Raw genomic sequence first — 22626 nt, 5'->3', positions numbered from 1 at the left:
AAAAGGCAAAAAGGAAAAAGGGAAGGAAGGACAAAAGGCAGAGAAATAGTTTTCAAGCCCTTTAAAAGTACTTAGCACTAATAACTTACTTTTGGTCTTACCAGTGCATACTGTATCCTTTCTTTAGACTCTTAACAGGGTCCACACATAATTCAAAGTGTCTACCTGCTTCTGAGGTCCCCTATGTGAATTTACTCTAACTTTAACCCTTTTCCCTTTTGTCTTCTGAAAACATGAGCTGTGTGATCAGAATTTTGTTAGCTGAAATTAGCTTATGAAAACTAAATTAATTTTGCTCTAGAAACTCAATATTGTATGAAAATAGAACTGTTCTTTGTATCAGTGACAGTATCACAAAATATTTTAAAAATCTGCTCAAAAATATACTTCTCAGATATTTCTAGTTTCCATAAAAATAAAGTATGACTTCTTAACAGGTACAGACAGGGAAGACAGGTAAAGGAGCTTACCACCCAAAGTAAAGCCAGCACCTACACTGGCCTGCCCACCTACATACAGCCTCTGCATAGCTTCCAGTCAACATTGGACCATCTCCCAAATCCAGACAACCAAGGCTCATCGGAAAGCTACCTGCTCTAATTTGGATGTGATTTGTCCCCCAAATGATTATGTGCTAGAGGGTGGTCCCCATTCTGGCAGTATAAAAAGGTGGTGATCCCTTTGAAGTAGGACCCAGTGCAAGGGGATTCGGTAGAGTATTTCCCTCAGATGGGATTTATACTGGTCTCAAGGAGTTCTCAGAACTAAGTTGTTATAAAAGAGCAAAATAGTACTTGAATTTCTGAGGCTATGTGTCATGTTATGTGATTGCTTCCATACACGTTCTCACCATGATTCCACAAGCTGAGGCCCTCCACACAGGTTGTACAGATAAGGTCATTGCCCAATCTTGGACTTTTCAGTCTTTAAATCCAACTGAGTAAACCTTTTATTCTTTATAAAGAACCCAGCCTCAGTTATTTTGCTATAGCAACAAAATGAACTAATCAACCACACCAAGAAAATAACCCTAAACAAGGGAAACAACAGGATTATTGGACATGGAAGGAGTGGATTATCAAGATTATTACTTAATTATGCGGTATACAATGTTCTAGGTGTTTTACATATATTAACACCGACAGAAATCCAAAGAGTTAGTTACTATATTGTGTACATTTTGTCAGATAACATGCCAAAGGTCAAATAGGAAGTAAACAACAAAACCCACTAGTCCAAGTTTTTAATTTCTACAATACTATTGCTCAACATGCAAAAGAGAGAAGACAAATACAGAATGTTCTCTCATATGTGAATACAAAATAAAAAATCAGAATGAATATAAAACAGTGATTACTACATGCTGCAAAGATTGGAGGGAAGTTAAATAATGGTACCAAAACACAGCAGAGAGAAGTAATTTCTAGTGTTCTACAGCACTGGGTAGTGACTATAGTTCACAATAACCTCTTACCTATTTTATGATTAACTAGGAAGGGCTTTGAAGGCTCCAAATACACAATGTAATAATGAGATTAAAATCATGAATTGCTCTAGTTTGATCAGTACACCATGTATATATGTACTGAAACACCATGGTACTCATAAAAGTACAAATGAATTTTTTAAAAAAGAAAAAGGAAAAGCAAAATGCACAAGTGGGGGCTAAGGAAATAGAATGAAGGAACAAAAGAAAACTTTTATAAAAAGCTTGAACCAGGGTTGGGGCTATAGTTCAGTGGCAGAGCGCTGGCCTAGCATGTGTGAGGCACTGGATTTGATCCTCAGCACCACATAAAAATAAACAAAGGCATCCCATCCATCTACAACTACAAAAAAATTAAAAAAAAAAAAAAAAAAACTTGACCTATAATTTATGACATGATAAGGTACTCCAACTATAGAAATGCAAAATGATATAAAAAGAATCAATTGGAGAATAAACCTTCAGGGGTAAAAGGAAAACTAAAATAAATATTTAATAAAATGATGAGACAAAAAGAAAGAAATGTTTCAAATTAGACCCAAAATGCAAACCTACAAGTAATTAGAAGAGGTTCAACATTTGACTAACAAATTCCAGAATCAGAACAAAGAAAAATGGCCATCTACTTGAGAAGAGAAGTTACCTAGTAGGATTTCACAGAATGGAAAAATATGAATCGTTCTAAACACTTTAATCAAAGAACAAAAATATGCCCACACCAAGACATGTTACCATAAAATTTCATATTTTCAGGGAGAAGAAAACCTTCCAGAGGGAAGTGAGAATGAGAGACACCAGATCCACAGAGAATCTTCAACACTTTAAGAGAAAAGTGTTACCAGCTAAATTAGAAGTAATTCAGAAACATGGGGAGATAAAAAGTTTACCTCTTATACTCCTTTTCTTAGGAAGATACCAGAAAATGATACAGAATGAAAAGAGGTGTAAGCTAAGAAACTGAGGGATCTGAGAAGTAGTGGAGCCAACTTAGATCTACAAGAGACAAAGTGACAGACCTGCAGCAGAAGGTGGATAAAATGGTAAAGCATCTGGACAGAACTAAGGACACAGAGGAAAATTAGGCAGGAGAAAAATGTCTAGGGGATCAATAACCAAGGAACAATCAAAACAGGAATGTGATCACAATGAATCTCCCTTTACAACCAGTGATTGTGATATAATTATTTGGAAGGACTGGAAAGAGAAAATGAGGGAGGCAGAGTTTAAATCTTCACCTATAGTAATAAAAAGGCTCAAAGTCTAAATTATTAATAAATAGGAATATTATTTAATATGCAAAGTCACTTCCAAATCTTTCAGTCCAAGAGTATACATTTCATTAATTTTTTTTTTTTTTAAAACAAAAAGAAACCAATGTACTTTGAAATTCCAAGGCTTCATGCCTTTTGCTTTGTTCTTTGTATAAAAAGAGGCTGTTCAGCGGGTTCTGCTCTTCATCTTCTCTCTCGTTCGTTTTCCAGGTCTCTTCTACACAAAAAAAGAATCACATCTGGTCACACAGCACTTGATCTTCTGCCCCAGGGTGAGAAGAGGCAGATGAGGAGAGTGGGTTTAGGGGGAGAGGAGATGGTGCCCACCCTGATTTGCGTACCCCCACCACTTACATTTGCTCCTTTCTTTCCAGGCCTCTTGGGGCCCTTGGCATGGGCTGTCTTGGCCCGGAAGCTGGATACATCATCATGGCTCTCACGAGTGTTCCACTTGGAGCCTTTCTTCTTTCCACCAAAACCAAATTTCTGGTTTTTGTATCGTCGCTTGGCACTGGGCCTGGAGAAAGGGGGTCCTACAGGTCACTGGAGCACTGTAACCCCTGATGACCTTATGGCCTGATGATACTCTCCAGTTCCTTTCTGTACAGCTCTGCAGGCACTACTATCACCACAATTCCATCCTTGGCCCTGCATTTTTATAAATTACCTCATCTATTTATGGTTTTAACCCCCAGAGCAGGAAGACCAAAAAAAAAAAAAAAATAGGATAGAATCTGTATATGACATGTGTCTTTGGAAAGCTTTCTTATTTTAAGTTAGTCTTGCTAAACCATCCTCAGTTGTTGCTATTCCTTTCAAGGATATAAGACGCAGTCAAAATCCAAATGTAATAAATTTTAGAGTCATCAAATTCAGTCTATTCAAAATCATATGTCATCTCCCTTCCTAGACTTCCTATGTAAATTATGTAAATGCTCCACCTTGTGCTCCACCTTGGGGCTAGAGCTCCTACCATCTGCCCAGGCACCCAGGCAGCAGACACTCACTCTTTTTTTTTTTTTTAGGGTACCAGGGATTGAACTCAACCACTGACACACTCTCAGCCCTATTTTGTACTTTATTTAGAGACAGGGTCTCACTGAGTTGCTTAGAGCCTTGCTTTTGCTGAGGCTGGCTTTGAACTCACAATCCTCCAGCCTCAGTCTCCCAAGCCACTGGGATTACAGGCATGCGCCACCATGCCCGGCTCTACACCCACTCTTAGTACCCACTTCAGTTACTAAGTCATGCTGATGTGACTTCTTAGATGCTTCTTCAACATGTTTTCTCCTCGCTATCCTCTGCATGTGTACAGCATTATTAACTGTGCATTTGGACTTTTGAAATAGACACCTAATCATGTCTCCACTTCCCTCAAGTCCATCACTGACCCAAATGCCACTGTAATCTTTTCAAACATGAGTACGATCTGCTCATCATTCTCAGTAAAGCCTCTGAGTGTCTCCCCACTGCCTCCTGGATGAAGCCCAAGCTCCTCTACAGTGAGCAACAGCTCAGCTCAGCTCAGCCCAGCCCAGCCCGCCTCCCCACTCCTCACCTCCCACTGCATTCCCAGTGGGGCCAGATGCTGGCTGTTCCTTATCCACAACCTGCTGTCTCATGACTCTATGCCTCTGTTCACTGGAGTTCCTTCTCCTTCCTCTCTCTCTCCTACTCTCCTGGTCAATTCTTACTCCTCACACTAGGCTCAGATGGGATCCTTCTCCGGGCAGTCACGCCCAGGCTATGTAAGAAACTTCTAAAATGTGCTTCTAAACTATTCCCTAAATGTCTTTATCATAGTTTTTGTTGTACTTTATGGAAATTATCATTCCCCCATCAGGCCTGGTATGCAGGTATACAGAAAGGTGGACTAAGAAGAATAATAGCCAACATTCTCCCCTTTAATATTCACAGTACTATAACTACACACCTTTCTTCATTATAGTAAATGGGCAATTAACAAGTGACTTCCTCAAAGCTACCCTACTAATGAGCAGCAGAATCCAGATCTGACCCCTAGATGTGTGCTTTTAACTAACACATTGTGTGATGGGGAACCACATGATGCTTCAGCGTTCACTTAACATAAACCAAGTACTTTATTTTCATCTTCAAAGGTTGATATAGCTAAAAAGATCCATCACATGGTGCTATAATTGTTGGGTCTAATCTGCAGCTGCATTCTCTCAACTCAGAAGCCACTCCTGTGAAGGTCCTCCCATCCACTACACATCACAGAACCAAACCAAAAACCTCTTACCCTTTCTTCATCTGCTGGGCTTTAGCTGCTGCCTTTGTGCCCTGTGGGACGGATTTCTGATCACCCTCAAGGAAATCCAGTTTATCAGAGAAGCCTATGAGTGAAGAAGCACTTTGATCAGCACCATTATGTTTTAAGAAAGAAGAAAGGTTTAAAACTCAAAATAAAGGTGTTATTTTCCAAACTGATTTTAAGAAGCACATCTTGCTCTCCATATCATTCCCAGAACTTAGGTCCAATTGTTACCCATCAATCAAGAAGACTCAAAGCACTCCATGTTCAAATTACCTCTCAGGTATGCTCTATCCCCATTCTCCTACATCCTTAGCAGAGAGATATTTGACTGACCTTTCTGATATTTCTTAATGGCATTCATCATATGCTTTTTCTCCTGCTGCCTCTTCTGAAGAACTTCCGTTTGCACCTGTGATATGGACACAAGGACAGTTATACCCATTTCAAATCATTACTCCAAGTGTCCACATTCTCTCAATGTGATAAGAAAACACACAACCACATGCTGTGATTAATATCACTACCATTTAACATTTACATCTATGTGCTAAGGGTTCTCTATATATTCTCAGTTCACCTTCAAATTCTTATTATCTATTAAACTGAAACACAGAAGGTGTACTTGTTCAAGTTACATAGCAAGAATGTGCAGAGCAGAGATACACAAGCCAGCAGCCTGACTCCATTGTCTGTACTCTTACCTCTTCACACAATCCTACAGATCGTGTTTAGGTCTACAGTCAATTTTTCTCATTGGTCATACTTGGGAAGATTAAATATCCAACCCACTGTTACTAGACATGAAAGCACTAAAAGAAAAAGGGAGGAAAAAAAAAAAAACTCCCCAGAAAACAAGAAAGAAAAAAACTTTAAAGACAAAAGGAGACAATATACTTTAAGGCAGGGCTTCTACATCTCAATACTACTGACATTCTAGACAGGGTAACTCTTTGTTTGGCACAGGGGCTGTCCTGTGAATCGCAGAGTGTTTAACAACATCCCTGCCCTTTACCCACTGGATGCCAGCAGCACCCTTCACTCCAAGATATGACAACCAAAAGATGTGTGTATACTGTGACAAATGTTCCCTGGAAGCAAAATCACCTCACATTGGGAACCACTGCGCACTGGTATCCTCAAATTAGAAAGTGAGATGAGCTGAGCTTTGCTTTCAATAAAGCCATTGCCAGTATGTTTGAGATAATGTTAACCACCCACCTCCAGATCAAAGAAACACTAAATCCACAGCTGATCTTTAGCAGAGGACAGGATGTTAGTCTCCTCTTCCTCTGCTGAGGATTTATCCGAAAATTACCAAGTGGCTCCATGCCCAGATCACAAGGGTTATGTCCAAAACACTGTGACAAAGCCTTAACTCCCATGTAAATCCTCCTCACTCATTCCTTCCCACAACCTTAACTATAATACCTTAACTATAATGTCATCTTTCTTACATGACTATACAATAAAAAGGAAGTAGAGAACAGTTTCACAGAAAGCCTAATCTTGTTTTACATTAGAACTCAGATAATCATAGTCAAAAACATGTGTACCATTTTTTTCCCTCAGACCGGGAAAATCAAGGCAAGTGAGTCCAATCCAAGATGCATATCAAAAGCACCTGAGAAGCCTTTGGGGGGCATGGGAGAAAGTATACAGATTCCCAGAAACTCTGAAGCATGGAAATGTTTCAAAAATTTTCACCTAGTAATTTTGCTGAGAGATCAGGTATGGAAACCACCGATTTGGACTCAACCCATTACTGTACAGATGTGAAGATTAAAGCCCAGAGAAGCTGTCAGCTCCACCTGCCCTTACCACCCTAGTCCTGGCACTGCACACAATCCACTGTGAGATAACACATGATCAAACACCCTCAAGGCCTAGAACCAAATCAGACCCTGGCAATCTGATTTCACATACAATATGGTCTTGTTCTAGTCCTTACACATTTTCTTTCTCACCTTCTTTCCATATTTCCTAAGTGCTCGCAGTTGTTTAGCTTTTTCAGACTTCTCCATGGCGGCCTGTTTAGTCTGCAGCTTCTGTCGAATCTAAAATGCAAAAGGTTGTCAGATCTACTTAGGGTGCAGAAGAACAGAGAACAGTGTATACCGTGGAACCTATAAATCATCTATTCTGACCCATGTTTCACATATGAAGACAAGGAGGCCCAAAGGCTGAGCACTTTGCCCAAGAACACAAAAGTATCAGTGGTGGGGCCAGAGCTTAAAAGTAACTTCCTACTCCCAGTGTGCTGTTTGTCCCATTACACAAAAGTTGTCATCCGTGAAAGAAAACCAATTTCTCCCCATGCCCACTGTCTGTACAAAGGTTAAGCCTGCATGCAGCCTCAGTGCCCTTCTCTAACAGGCCTCACAAAAAAAAAAAAAAAAACTCCAGCAGATATCTAATACCCACCCTCTTCCATCAAACATACACATTTCAGTTGAAGGATAAGATATCACTACAAACAAACAAGAGACATGTATAAGCTGTTCTCTAGATTAGCTTCTCTGGGTACCACCAATAGTTCCCTAACATCTAACTTGATACCCAGGGGATCCATTTAAATATAACCTTGCTTCAGTGTTGGCAATTCTCTCCCACTCAAGTTAAAATGAGGACCAAGTGCCACCTAACTCTAAATTATATTGTATCTGAGCCACATATTAATCTGTCATTTTACAAAGAAGTGAGGGCGCAAGAAGAAAATGTATTTACAAGTGATAGCATTGCTTCCTGGCAATAGAAGCACCAGAACAACTGTGCTGTGTTCTCTGTACACCGTGTCATGGCAACTAGGAAATATGAAAGCCATCTTAACTTTAGGACCATTTTTATACTACTTCCTTTCTCCTTAGTTATTTAAATTAGGAAAAAGTCATTCTTATATTTATCTAATGGGTGGTAACAACCCAAATCTAAAGTAGAAAATCTCTGAAAGAGATAATAAATGTCTTTGACAACCAGCTCCCCAATATTGGGTTTATAGTTCTTTCTAAAACACTATAGGAGATAGGCCAGCTGAATATACTTCAGTACAAAGCCTTGGCTTTCCAGACAAAAACATTTCTTACCTTTTGCATCTGTTGATCGGACTTAGCCATTTCTGCAAAATAATCGGTTGGCCTCTTGGTAGGGACTTTGAGCTGATGGAGGCGGGGTAATACTGCAAGCACAGCAGCCTGGGCCTGGCGGTAGCTGAGATTACAGGGCAAAACGTGAAATGAGATGAGGGAGAAAGGCTTTCATTCCTTCTCACTGCCTCTCATGAGTTTTTCAAGCTGAGAAGCACTCAACATCTGACCTTCACTAACAAGAACAAATGAATAAACACACAAAAGTGGGAATGAAACCTTATTAATTTGGCATCTTAGAAAGATTTCACTGTACACCATTATTTTAAAGGAGAGAAATTTTGCTAAAAATAAGTTAGCAGTTTAAAAGAATGACTACTCTAAAGGTGCCAATTAACACACAAATTAATGTCAATTATGAATTTTTATATAATTACTAAACAAAGTACAGTCAGGGAACCCCCCCTCCCATAAACAAAGTTTGTTCTAATAACTAACTGCATGTGCACACACATAAGCTTTACAAGTGAATATTTCAAAATAGTCTATAAACTGGACTTAAAATCAGAACTAGTAGACCAGGGAGCTCTTCTCTCAACCAAGGAGAATCCCTTAGCTCTTCCTCCTCTAGGGAAGAGTCTTCCCATTCCCAAACATGTGCTAACTCCCTGGGGATCCAGAGAGTGCAGTCTCACTACTTCCTTCTCTCCCTTATTCTCTAGCATAAGGACCCCAACTTCTCCCATAGTGGAAAATAAACATACAAACTCATTTCCCGCTGGAAATCATCTTCTGGATTAACAGCTTTCTGGTCTTTGTTCTGAGGTGTAGGCTGAGGGTCACTAATTTCTGGCACCGGACCCAGGGTCACATCGAGCCTTTCAACCCACTCCAGGTCCCGCTTGAATTCAGCCAAACACTGTTTCAGGCCATTCTAGGAAATTCAGACACTGAGCTCACAAGAAAAGCAAGAGTTTGTCTCTCTCACGCACAAACCCAATAAGAAAAGTGCTACACCCAAATACCCAGACAGACCCTCTAGGCTTTGGGCAGGTTGCATCTTCCTGGGACAAGAATCAGTCTCCAAACACAACACTGCCTTGTGCGCATCCCATTTCCGAGTACCAGTTGCCCGGCGCCCGCGCTCACCACGTCATTCACAGTCCTCTTTGGCCCCTCTAGCACGACATTGAGGCCTGGCTTCAGGAGTCCGCGGGAAAACGCATCCTGCAACTGCAAGACACAGTGGCGGTCAGTATCAGAGGAGTAAGAGCCCCTCTTTCCGCGCCCCGACCGGCGAGCTCTGCTGACATACCTCTCTGTCCGTGACAAGAGAATCATCAGAATCCGAGTCGGAGCCCGACAGCGGGGGAGTGTCCATCTCGTCGCACGCCCGACCCGCGCCTACCTGGAAGCGCAGGGTAGCCCGAGGCCCGCGGGACTGGCAGGGGAGACCCTCGCCGCGGACGCTGCGCTCAGCACCCACTCACACTCGCAGCTCCACGTGCGCCCAAGCCACACCAGCACCAACAACTCACCGACCGTGCTCAGCTCCTCGATCGGGACTTCCGCTTCCGGCTACAAGCCACACTTCCGGTTTGTGGTTGCCATAGGAACCGCTGCGACGTTTGGAAGTGCCCGGGCTGCTTGGAATCCCTAGGGGGTAGCACCTCTGGATACGTGCTTGGTCTGCTGAGCCTGAGTGAAGAAGCGAAAGGTGGGAGAGGTCCCTGAGGTCGTCAGGAGGAGCTGAACGTGCAAGGGAGAAAAGGAAAGGGGAGAAGGAGCCCTAGGGGACCGGCTAGATTGGGGGGGCACCCAGAGGTGAGGAGGAGGGCTCGGGGGCGGGGCCAGGGGCGTGTCCTGGGTGGGGCGGGGCGGGGCAATGCACTTATTCTGCTCTGACCCGCTGCTTGGTCTTTAGCAGAACTCTGGCAAGGGATCATGTCTACCGTCGTAGCTCAGTGGCTGCATGTTTTTGGTCTTCGAGCCCACGTGGCCAACAATATCTTTTTCTTCGATGAACAGATTATTATATATCCTTCAGGAAATCATTGTGTGAAGTACAATGTGGATCAGAAGTGGCAAAAATGTATTCCAGGTAAAATCCTTAACATCCTGACGTATACATTAACGGCTCGTGCCAAATAGAACCCTGTAATCTCAAAACCACGTTTGGAAAGACAGTTTATGACAACTGGAATATTACAGTTTTATAAAGTTAGAAGAAATAAAAGTCAACTTGCATTATTTATTATAGACCAATCAAAGATACGATTGGGCTGGGGATATAGTTCATTTGGTAGAGTGCTTCCCTCACATGCACAAGGCCTGGATTCAATCCTCAGCAGCACAAAAAAAGAAGAAGAAGAACAATGAAAATAAAAAGAAAAAAACCAAGAAGCAAAAAAAAAAAAAAAAAACAGTTAAATTTAACAAAATTAATATTAATTTTAAAGTATTTTTGCATTGTAATTTCAGGAAAACAATATTTTTTAGATCTCTTTTTATGCATCTTCAGTGTCATTGGCTTTGTCCTCACCAGACCCCCTTATGGAGTTGTAAACACAAGTTTTCCAAAATACACCATCTTCAGTACACCTTTTAAATCCTGGTACAATGAAGACACAGAAAATTTTACCCTTAGTCACACACAAAAAAATATTTGTATGACATTACATTTTTTGTTCTCATTCATCCTGTCAGTGATATTTATGACAATTCAATCCACTCTTTTTCCCCACTCTTTATTGTGTTGAACGCTTTATTATGATATGTGCATATAAAAGTATATACTCTATATATGTAATAAAGAATTACTATTACATGAAAATCTATGAACCATCCAAGATAATATATAGAACATTGTCAGTTCCAGTACTTCTCTCCCATCCCCACACACCCCCATTTTTGAATTTTGTATTATTTTCCATACAGTTTTTATTACATATATGTGTGATTTTATGCAAAATATATTTTTATTTTTGCTATTTTCCAATTTTATTTAAATGGAATCATAATGTATGTAGCCTGTAACTTGCTTCTTTTGTTCAACATCATGCTTTTGAGATTCATGCATCTTGATACATATAACTGAGTTCATTTTATTGTAGCATAGTATTCCAATCTCTGAATATAATGTCTCAAATATATATTTATATACCCATCCTAGGCTTGAGGGGCATTCGGGGAAATAACAGCTATTTGCTATTAGAAATGTTACCACTATAAATATTCTTGCATTCATACATGTTCCTGCACTTTGCAAAGATTCTCTAGGACTCACATCCAGGAATAAAATTAATGAGGACCCTTAGTGCCAACAATGCATAAGCGTCCTCATTCTTCCACAACTTTACCAACCCTTTGTCATGTTCAACTTCTCATTTTTTGCTAGTCTAATGCTTGAGAAGAGGTATCTTATTGTGATTTATTTTGCCTTTCTCTATTACTAATGCAAATTAGTATCTTTTCACATATTTACAGACTACTCCTACTTAGCCTTGTGTTATTTGTCTCATTCAAGCTTTTTAATCCATTTTTCTATTGTTCTTCATGGGGCTTGGGGTTTTTTTGTTTTGTTTTGTTTTGTTTTAGTAACTTCCTTATTGACTTAATGACACACTTTGTATTGTCTATGTACTGATCATTCCAATCTGGAGCTTGAATTTTCTCCCCCATGTTATCTTTTGATGGACAGAAATTCTTAATTTTATTGAAGTCAGATTTACCAAACATCAGGTAATATTCTGTTAGAATAAATTGTACTAAATATAGTTGGCTTTTTTATGTCTAACATATTTGCTCAACTGTTGTTAATTCTAATAACAAATCTGGATTCTTTGGGGTTTTCTACGTAGAGTGTCATATTATCTACAAAAAATGATGGTTTTATTTCTTTTTCTTGTGTTACTGTACTGGCAAGCACCTCCAGACAGAGTTGAATAGGGACAATGAAAGAGAACATCCTTGTCATGCTTCTACTCTTAAAAGGAATTATTTCAATATTTGTTACACAGAAGGATGTTTACTGCAGGCAGTTGTCAATGTCTTTTATCAAGTTAAGGAAAATCCTTTAATTTTCTAGATTGCTATGCATTTCCCCCCAATGAACACATACTGAATTTTATTGCATGCACTTTCTATATTTCCATAAGATTATATGGATTTCTAATATTAAATCAGTCATTGTTTTATATAGACATTTATTTATATTTGCTCTCAAGTTTACTGAATTCTGTCCACCATGATTCTTTTTTTTTCCCCACCATGACTCTTTAGAAATCAGATATTCCAGTTGCAATCATTTTCCTTCTACAGTTAGTGATGATGTGTTAATGGTAGATGCTCCCAGATTATGTTAATTTAAAATTACTTTAATTTCGTCCTCATATTTGAAAGAGAACTTGGCCAGGTATAGAATTTTTGTCAGCACATTGCAGTTTTTGCTGCAATGTTTTTTACTTCTGTTTTCTTGTTGTGGTTAAGCCATTAGCCATTGGGTCTTCTATCTATAGATGATCAGTCTGTTCTTCTGGATGCTTTTAAGAAGTTTTCTGTGTCTGTTTTTATTATATTGTAGGTTTTATTTTCCCTTTCTAATCTTCCTAGGGATTCTTGGATCCAAGGGTAGGCATCTCGCAGTGATTCTAGAGAGTTTTTAACAATTGTCACTTTGGAATATAGTACCTTTTTCATTCTGTTATCTCCAAGAACTCCAGACCATCTCAACTCTAACCCTCCATGTTTTTAAACTCTTTTTTCTTTGTATTTATCTCTTGGCTTCATTGAATCTCTTTTCAGCCATATCTAGCCTACAATTTAGTATATCCGTTGAGATTATCATTTCAGTTATTATGCTCATATTCTCACACTTCCTACCTATACCGCATCTCTTCTGCTCTGAATTCCATTTTATATCAGCAGGACCTCCTTCATGTGTGGGTCCTCTCAGCTGTACACTTAAATGCTGCCCATATATCCTGTAAACAGTCACCCTTTGAACATCTTTAGGCCTTCTCTGATGGTAGAGACCTAGGAAAGAGCCAATGCTGGTCTTGTCGTTAGACTCAGGACCATTTAGGCAGGGAATTCCAGAGTCCTGGGTACCTGGAATGTGATATAGAAAATGCAATGCAAATGCCAGGTGGTCCCTGGATTCCATCCCCTGGTAAGGGCTATAGTTAGAAGACCACCTAAAATAGGGAACCCAGGAGGAGTGAGTTTTCCTTCATCTTCTCTAGGCAATCTTATGCTCCCAGCTTTAGCTTCTCACCAGGCCTTTTACTTCAAATCTGAGTTTTTAGTCCCACCCTCTGCCCTGAGCTTTAGAATCATATCTAACTGCTAGGCCTCTTTACCCAAATGCCCCACAATATACCTTGTGCACTGTATCAAAAATCCAATTCTCATTTCTTCTTTTCTCCTGCTATTTCCTAAAGATCAAACTGCCAGATATTCAAACTCATGATAAAGATATGACTACAAAAGTCATGCTGTCCTAGCGTAAATATTCTAGAAACCCAATGCTATATATGCAAAAATATAACTTTAATATATTCATTCATTATTAATTAGTGCTGGGACAACTGACTAGGTGTTTGAGAAATGGGAACCACTTTATATCCTCACTTCATATTTTTTATCATCATGGGTCCAAGATGAATTAAAGGTTTAAGCTTAAAAATATTGTAAAAAGCTGGGAGCAAGTACGCATAAATACTAAGTATGTGAATGGGCTGTGTAAGCAAGTCATGGGGCATAGTCTTCACCGTCACCCCTAACTCCCTCAGTCTAAATTCTATCCCAGGGGTCCCACTCGTCCCCATCACCTGAATTCATTCTCATTTCTCTCCCTCATTCCAGCAGTCACTAAATCCTACTGGTTCTACCTATTGGCATTTCTCTAATCTCCCCTCCTCCCATTACTTTCACCCCTACTGCCGCCTTATAGTGTATTGCACCCTTACCTCTCGCTTCTGCAAATAACCTGCTGGCTACTCTCATCCCCTCCAGGGCTGCCTTCCATCTGGAAATCCAACTTTCCTAAAAGTTTTCAGTGGCTTTCATTGCTTCCCAGGTGTAATCCAAAATCATTGGCAAAGTTCTCAATGACCCCGAAACCTGGTTCTTCCCTGAGCTTCCCTTATTGCCTGTAGCTCTTCCAGAAAAGTTCCATGTGCTGGGCAACTTGCTGTGACCCTCCCAGCATGGAGTCCATCAGACGGGGACCTAGCCCATCACTTCCTAGCGCATCTTCCCCTGCTTCACACATCCTCCCTGCCCAGGTCCCCACACCCACAGAAGACTTTTCCACTATGCACAGTGCCTAGGGCTTACAATACCTTTAGGGGCCCATGAAAATGTTTTAAATTTGTTTTAAAATAAGAAAAAGTAAATATAACAATAATGAATATATAAGAGTGAATCCAGCCTGAATCATATTCATCTTTATATTAATGCAGTCATCAAATGTGTGATTGCATGTATTTTTTAAATAGTGTAGGAAAATAAATATACTTGTACTATTTTATGGAGGAAGGGACATATGTAAGCAAAAGTGTCTAGGGCCCATGAAAATTGCAATGTGGCCCTCATTGAATTTCCTGAAAAAAAAGATTTACATTTTAATCTTTGCCTCAGGCTCTGCTTTCTAGAGGACCACAGCTTTCATTTTCATGCTCATTACTTCGTGAATGCAAGAAAACTGCTATATCTTGAGACATTACCTCTATATTCCAGGAGAAGGGGGATAGAATGCATCTGCCCTTGATCTTCAAGAAAACATAAAGCTTTATCATAAAACCACTTCAGCAGACTTCTGCATCCGTCTCATAACTAAAATGTCACACAGATCACCTAAATATAAGAGAGGCTGAGTTAATATCCCGGCCTTTAAAAGTGTTGAGTGCTGGCCACTCAGAGCACTAAAGCTTCTATGATTGGACCTGTTCCTCTCTTCCGGATCCATCTTTGATCATCGTTACTCACATACATTTCTCCAGCAATACCTGCTGCTACCAGTTCCCCCACAGCACTCTACTCTTTGTCACCTCCACAACGTTGCTCCAACTTTTGCCACCACATATCCCATCCTCCATCCCAACTCCTCTTCCTTCACGAAGGGTTCCTTGACTTCTCCCACCTCATCCTCAGTGAGGTGCCCATCTGATCATTTTCATAACACCCCAGGTGTAGTTGTACGGAGGGATGGCCAGGAACTGATAACTAGGTGTTCGTGCACCTTTCTCCTCTGTCAGCAGTGTCACTGCTGAGCCTGCTTGAGTCTTGGTGAAAGCACAACCTACCCTCACTATCCCCTTTTCCCTCTGTTTGCAGGCTCAGACAAGAGTCAGGGTATGTTGGCCTTGTCCATCAGCCCCAATCGGCGGTACCTCGCCATCTCCGAGATTGTGCAGGAGAAACCTGTAATCACCATTTATGAGCTGTCATCCATCCCGTGCCGGAAGCGCAAAGTCCTTAATACTTTTGACTTTCCAGTTCAGAAATTTATCAGCATGGCCTTTTCTCCAGACTCCAAGTATCTATTGACTCAGACATCACCTCCAGAATCAAACCTTGTCTATTGGCTGTGGGAAAAGCAGAAAGTAATGGCCATTATTAGAACTGACACTCAGAACAACCCTATCTACCAGGTACCTCCTAGTATAACAGGTATCATGTAGCTCATAGAATAGTAAGAGCAGTCTTTTATTGAATCCTTGTTTTGTATCATAGTATATATTTCTTACATGCATTTTAAAATTTTGGTCTCACAAGGAATATATATAAATATAATTTTATATAAGGAATGCAAAATTATTATTCCCATTTTATAGATGAGGGAGCTGAGGCTCCAAGAGATTAAATAATTCATACAAAATCACACAGGTGATTTTTCCTGACTCCAGCTCCTACCTTCTTTCCTCTACCTAGAACTGCTTTCTGGTTACAGGTTAGGCCCAGAGGTGAATTTTTAAAACAGGCTCACTTGCATGCTCTCCCCCCGCCCTTTGGTCATTTCCAGCAGTTTTGCTAGGCAGCAGGAAGATTTCAAGAATGCAATGCAAAATGGTACATTTTAGGAAGCTTTCAGTGAAATTGTGGTTATATGGGTAACAATTCTTGATTGTTCTTTGAGAGAAAAATAAAGAAGACTCATTAGGAAGCTCGTTGCCTCTTAGGCAGGGAGTTCAAAGGTTTTTTCTTGGTTCAGTCTAGGATCTTATACTCAGTTTTACAAGATCTCAGTTCTGTTTATGTCCAGAGATACTAGCTAATCAATTAGCATCTCAAGCCTAAATTATTCATCTCACAGGAGATTGACATCACAACCAGAAAACTCACATCATTTATCCAGTGTATTTCATTCCTAATACAGAGAAGGTTAGAGGCAAAATTAGTAATCAGAAGGTTGCTTGGTGATCTTAGAATCAAACCAAAGGCAGGCCATAATGAGGCCTGAGGAGGCATCCCTGCTCCGTGCAGAGAGCATCCCCTCTCAAGTAGATCCACTGAACATTTATTGGATGCCCACTATGAACCCAGCTGGGAATACAGAGATGAAGAAGCCACACACAGCCCTGCAAGTTGCTCCATGCCTAGTGAGGAGAGCAGGTTGACTGCCCATTAGAGTATGTTAGGATAGAGCCTCTAGGGAAGGAAACTCAGTTGGTGGGAGACCATGCAGATTCTCCTGATAGGTGATTTCTTTCCTCCATGGACAGGGCAATTCCCTCCATCCCCCCACTCCACCCCATGCCCCTAGACATGTGCACACACCTGACCAGCCCTCATTTCTCCATTTCTAGCTGAGCTGCCGCAACCAGCGCAGCCAAAATAGCAGGTTCCAGTGAGGGGTGATGGGAGATTGGAAGAAATAAGACTCACAAACTCAGATTGTGAAATTAACACCTGGGATTGGGTGGAGCATTACTCTCTGATGGAGAAGCAGTTCTAAAGAATTAAACCAGCAATCTTTATTTTATATATATATATATACACACACACACACACACACACATCATTAATTAGATTAAAGACTATGCAAGCATTATTCTTTGTATTCATGAAAGTTACAGAGTTAGCAACATTATGCAGCTTATTCCTCAGTTACATTCTACAATTATAGGAGCATTGTGTAGCTTTCAAGAAAATCCATTGTTTAAAGTTACTATTATGCTGCAGGTTCAGGAGCAGCAGAGCTGGTAAAACATTGTGGTTGTCTTAGCAAGAGAATTCCTCTATTCCCAGGAGCTGTGGGCCTTAGAGCAAGGTTGAAGCTGATAAGCTCTAGCATAGAGACTCCCCATGGAGGGCATTACCACAGCAACCCAGCATCCTGCACCTGTGCACAGAAACTTTCCCAGGCACCAAGCATGCCACAGCCACAAAGTTATCAGGGATACCAATCTCAGGCACTGGTCTCCCAATCACTGTCACCGCTCTTCACACTGAGCTTCATTCCATTTTGTTGGCACAGAGTTTGATTATTATTGGAACATGCTCATTCTGCATTTCACCTTTGTAGATTTTCTTTGTGGAACTCATGGGCCCTACATCTACATGGATACACATGTGTGCCCTCATCAAACATGGTATAAAATTCCTTGACTTAGTGATGTGTAAGGGAGTTTCTGAACTACCTGCAATGAGTATTAATTTGAAAAGTTGGAAATAATTCCATTAAGGTTAGTTTTTATATATCTTTTGCTTTTATTCTCTTACTTTTTGCAGGTGAGCATTAATCCCCAGGATAACACTCAGGTTTGTGTCACTGGAAATGGAATGTTTAAGCTTCTGCGTTTTGCTGAGGGAACCCTAAAGCAAACCAATTTTCAGAGAGGAGAATCCCAAAACTATCTAGCCCATGCTTGGGTGGCTGAAGACAAGGTCATTGTTGGCACTGATACAGGAAAGCTTTTTCTCTTTGAATCTGGAGACCAGCGCTGGGAAACCAACATAATGGTCAAGGAGCCCACGGCTAGCTCAAAGAACCTGGAGGTTATCCACGAGTCAGAGAGGTAACGGTGCCCCATGGGCTGATACCCGCATGCTTACTGTACTGAGAACATTAATCAGAGAGGGCATTCTTCAAAATCCACTCATAACCCCTCTACCTTAAAAACTATGTTCATTTTCCTTCTTCCTATATTCAAGCACAAATCTGCCAATTATAACCATTTCTAGATACAATTTTTTTATTATGATACCTAACTTCTTTTATACACATTTTAAGCTGGGTAAAATGGCACAAGCCTGTAAGGGACTCAGGAGGCTGAGACAGGAGGATCCCAAGTTTGAGGCCAGCCTCAGCAACTTAGCAAGACCCTGTCTCAAAACAAAATTTTTTAAAGGCTTGGGGGTATGTATGACTCAGTGATAGAGAGCCTCTGGGTTCAACCCCCAATACCACAAAATAAAGGGGAGATAAAGAAAGTATTCTATAATTCTCTACACACTTTATCATAACTAGTCTTCAAAATTATAGTTTTTTCAAAAATATTTGTTCTATTGGCTGGCTGCCTGGTTTACTGAACTATTATATACATGCCCACTTGGCACTTGCAATTTACAAGGCATCTTTTTAGGTACTGAGGATGCAAGTCCTCTAGGAGTTCAAAATTGAGTGGGAGGTGACAGATAACAGAAGTGCTAGGGAATGTTGTCCCTAAATTTGAAAGAGGAATATGGGCAAAGAGGAGTTCAGGAAGGAGTACCTCTCTTATAACCAAGAATAATCATGTCTCACACATACTGGAAAGTGTCATTGAATGTGGCAGACACTCTTTTAATCACATTCTGTATATTCCCATTTGAGTCCTACCTGTGTGGTATATATGATTATCGTGGCCATTTTATAGAGCAGGAAATAGGCTTAAAGTTGTTAAATGACTCACCCAAGATCACCATACTCTAAGTGGCAGGATCAGGATTCAGCCTGAGATCTGTCCAACCCCAAAGCCCAGGCCCTCAACCACAGGGCATCCTGTGGATTCTTCTTCCTCAGTGACTGTCAGTCCACCCATTTTCAACATCTTCCCATTACAGTGATATCTCCTTTTTATTATGATTATGTGGAAGTCTCCTAATAAGTCCCTGTTCCCTCTCCAGTGTGCTGTGTGCACAGTCTTTCAATGGGTCCAGACTCCTAGCACAAAGCCCAGACCACATTGTTCAGCCCACACATCTTTGACATTCTTACCCTTTCTGACATGGAGCTTCAATTCCTGCCTGGATCTACTTCACATGCCCAAGGCACTCCCTTGCTTGTGGACTGGGCCATATGCAATTCCCTCCATCCCCCACTTCACCCCATACCCCAGACATGCACACACCTGACTTGCTCCTGTTTGTGCTGCAGGTCTCAGCTGAGAGTTCTCCACCTCTGCTCCCCTCAGAAAGCCCTTGTTATCTGCTGATGAGCTCCTCTGTCATTGTACTCAGCTGCCCCTAACAGTCCTTGGTATATATCCCTCTAGACTGTAAGCTTCTGAGAGCAGGGACTGTGTCAGTCCTTCTTACCATCATTTCACAAAGCCATTAACACAGTATAACTTCAGATAAATATTTATAAGCAAATATAAATATGTATTATACAAATGGATTAATAAGTGAATAAAAATGAAAACCTGGATCCAATCTCAGCCACAGTTGTGTGACCTTAGAAAACTCAACCCTTCTGAGACACTTTTATCTAAACAGAATGGGAATCATCATATCATTATCATGACCATGAGGGTTGAGAAACTACCAAATAAATGTGTAGCTTTCCAGTCTTCTGTCTTTGGAGTTTGTGGCATTCCCAGGCCAAAGGATAGCAGTTTGGCAATAGGAAAGGAGATCATTGAGTGGCTTCTGCCACATCCAAGGACAGCCCTCTTTCTTCTTCTGAGCAGAATTCATCTCGTGGGATTGTCTGACCCCTTTATGTGCTGTTTTCCTTTTCCAGCCTGGTCGAATTTCCACCAGTCAGTTCCCCAGTCCCTTCCTTTGAACAGATCGTGACGACCAGTAGCCACAACCAACTGGTCATGCCCCGGGTGTTCGCCATTGCTGCCTATTCAAAGGGGTTTGCCTGCTCTGCTGGACCCGGAAGAGTTCTGCTGTTTGAAAAGATAGAAGAAAAGGACTTTTACCGAGAGAGCAGGGAAATCCGGGTAAGGAATAGAGGAAGGAAGAAGCAAACCAGGGTCCTATTGGCATTTGTTGTCCAAGAGCAGAGCTCTGACAGGGCACTTGATGGAGAGGGATGGGGTTGGAGTGCTGAACAGAAATGGTGACTTGAGATGGTATCTGTCTTGAGGGAGGATTCAGGATGAAGCCGACAAAATTGGGGTTTAGGAGCAGGAAGGGTCTAGTTTTGAATCCTGGGAAAGAACTGTAGAGTAAATTACATTTCTTCTTGGAACCTTAGTGTTCTCATAGTAATTATTAGATCAGTTTTAATGTTTAAGACCAAACATATTACTTGCCACATAATAAGCAGCCAGCAATGTTTGTGGAATAAATACAAGGTATTGTAAAGAGAGAGAATATGTATTGAGTTGGGGAAGAATCTAGAAGGCTCCTTGGTGTTTAATGGTAATCTTTGAGGCAGGGTCTTAGGAGATGGATAGCATTTGACAGGAAGAAACAAAACCAGGTACTCCAGATGAAGAGGACAGCTTTAGCAGAGGCATCCTGGGACAAGCAGGGGTATGTGGGGAAGACCTTTTCCACAGCCAAGAGGGATTGGAAAGCACTGGAAAGGGTAAGAGGGGAGCTGAGGTTGGTCAAAGATCTCCAACGCCAGCCTGGGGGTGTGATTTGCATAACTCAGCAGCACCCTGTAAGGCTGTCTAGTGGGAAAGGTCATGCTTATTAAAACACTGATCTGCCCGTAATACATAGTGGGGGGTGAGTCTAGAGGCATTGGATTGAAAGCTGCTAAAAATACAAAGAATGAATTCTGACTTAGATCTGCCATTTATTGACTGAGTGACTCGAGATGAGTTGCTGGATCTACCAAAATCCATGTTTCTTTATTGAGAAAAGTAGCACACTTACACCAAGAAGGATGGTTGTTGAAAGAATGAAATGACAGTCTCTGAAAATCAGCGTGTGCAGTGCTTGGTGTGTGGTGCTCCAAGAATAGTAGTAGTTGTTTAGCTATGATTAGGAATCCATTGAGAGGTGTTTGTTATGGCAGCCAAAAGGTAGTGAGGTCTAAGACGATGGTAGTAGGTACCAGGGAAGGCGGGGAAAAGAGCACCTTTCTGAAGGTTAAGTGTGAATGGAGGTGGGAGGTCAGAGAGGCAAGGAGCCCTCAGAGATGATGCCAGGCTTTGAAGATGGATGCTTGGGGAAAGTTTTGTGCCAAAGAGGAAAATCGGGGGTCAGAGTGAGGAGGGTGTGGGCTGAGGGGGAGAAGGCAGGAGTGGTGTGAGCTTACTTTGCCTATAAAGCAACCCACTCTTATGTTTCTTGATCTATTTATTTAATGAATACTGGAGTATTTACCATGTGCCAGGCTCTGTGGCAGGGGCTGGAACTACATGGAGAAGCCATCACATGAGAAGCATGATGTTAGACCTCAAAGGACAGGCAAAGAAACAAATGCAATCAGGGTGTCAGATGGGGATCAACTCAGTGAAGAAGATAAGCCAGGAAGAGGGCAGGAAGCCAGAGGGGCAGGAACTCGCTGTCTCTGGAGGAGAACAAGAAAGCTGCTACCATCCATTTGATGAACACCTACTACATGCCAGGCATTGCTGTGAGCACTGGGATACAGAGGTGGGACGAGGTCTCCAGTGCGAGGGCACCCATTGTACTTTTCACAGTGTGATAAATGTGACAAGAGGGAACTCCCAGGGACTGTGGGCACATTAGGGAATATCAGTGCCCACCCAGCCAAGGCGGGCCAGGGAAGGTTTCCTAGAGCCAGCTCTAACCTGCCAAAGCAAGGAAACTGACTGCATGAAGAAGGATTGGACTGCATGGAAAGATGGCACTCCAAGCAGAGGGGCCTAAGCATGAGAGCCCAGTGTCCTGCCCCCTAGGGAGGTAGGTCCTGCCCTCAGCTCCACAGATCAAGAAAAGCCAAGATAATGAGGACTGAGCAGGGAGATTTCTGATAAGGAGATTTCTGATCTTCCTGAGGATAGAATGATGCAGTGGAAGCCAAATGCTAAGGAATTAAAAATTGAGTTTGTGGTAAGGAAGCAGAAATAGCCGTGCAGGAGCTTTGTTGCTTGATACCATCCCATTTATTGATTTTTTTATTTTACTTCTTGTACTTTAGGACTCTTGCTAAGGAAGTTGGTTCTAAGCTGACACACTGCCATACATAATGAAAGGGAATAAATAAAAATAAAAAATAGGTGTGTAGGCCAGCCCTTCAATAAGTTTGATTGCCAATAGAAGAAGATGAACAGCCAGGGAAAGGAAATCTGATTTTATTGTCTAGCTGAGAACCATAGACCCTGTCAGAGACTATTGGCAGAAACTGTGTGACCCTTCTTTTTTCTCTAT

At 41.3% G+C, this 22626-nt stretch overlaps 2 protein-coding genes across 10 annotated transcripts in view; one reads left to right on the top strand and one right to left on the bottom strand.

Annotated features, from left to right (window-relative positions):
* Positions 1 to 2751: 2751 nt before the first annotated feature.
* On the bottom strand, positions 2752 to 9813 carry Ebna1bp2 (EBNA1 binding protein 2). Its single transcript, XM_046468395.2, has 9 exons — positions 9431 to 9813; positions 9265 to 9348; positions 8880 to 9049; positions 8116 to 8239; positions 7000 to 7089; positions 5369 to 5444; positions 5021 to 5114; positions 3112 to 3274; positions 2752 to 2974 (listed from the first exon to the last, which is right to left on the bottom strand). The coding sequence occupies exons 1-9, from the start codon at positions 9494 to 9496 to the stop codon at positions 2924 to 2926; spliced, it is 918 nt and encodes a 305-aa protein (XP_046324351.1). The 5' UTR covers positions 9497 to 9813; the 3' UTR covers positions 2752 to 2923.
* Cfap57 (cilia and flagella associated protein 57) overlaps positions 9707 to 22626 on the top strand; it is a 70022-nt gene continuing 57102 nt past the window's right edge. For 5 of the 9 annotated variants that reach the window (XM_058570827.1, XM_046468389.1, XM_058570825.1 and 2 more), the window contains exons 1-5: positions 9707 to 9832; positions 10043 to 10216; positions 15454 to 15770; positions 17851 to 18137; positions 20066 to 20273. In XM_058570827.1, coding sequence (XP_058426810.1) covers positions 10060 to 10216; positions 15454 to 15770; positions 17851 to 18137; positions 20066 to 20273 — 969 coding nt within the window. In that variant the 5' untranslated portion in view covers positions 9707 to 9832; positions 10043 to 10059. Of the gene's footprint in view, positions 9940 to 10039; positions 10217 to 15453; positions 15771 to 17850; positions 18138 to 20065; positions 20274 to 22626 lie in introns of all 9 variants that reach the window. The other 4 variants (XM_046468388.2, XM_046468390.2, XM_046468391.2 and 1 more) reach the window with 4 other exon arrangements.

The sequence above is a fragment of the Marmota monax genome, unplaced genomic scaffold (genome assembly GCF_021218885.2).
Source record: "Marmota monax isolate L192 unplaced genomic scaffold, Marmota_monax_Labrador192_F-V1.1 WCK01_AAM20220418_F8-fsc00008, whole genome shotgun sequence".
NCBI lineage: Eukaryota > Metazoa > Chordata > Mammalia > Rodentia > Sciuridae > Marmota > Marmota monax.
Note: the sequence above shows the minus strand (reverse complement) of the source record. Positions and strands in the feature narration are given on the sequence as shown.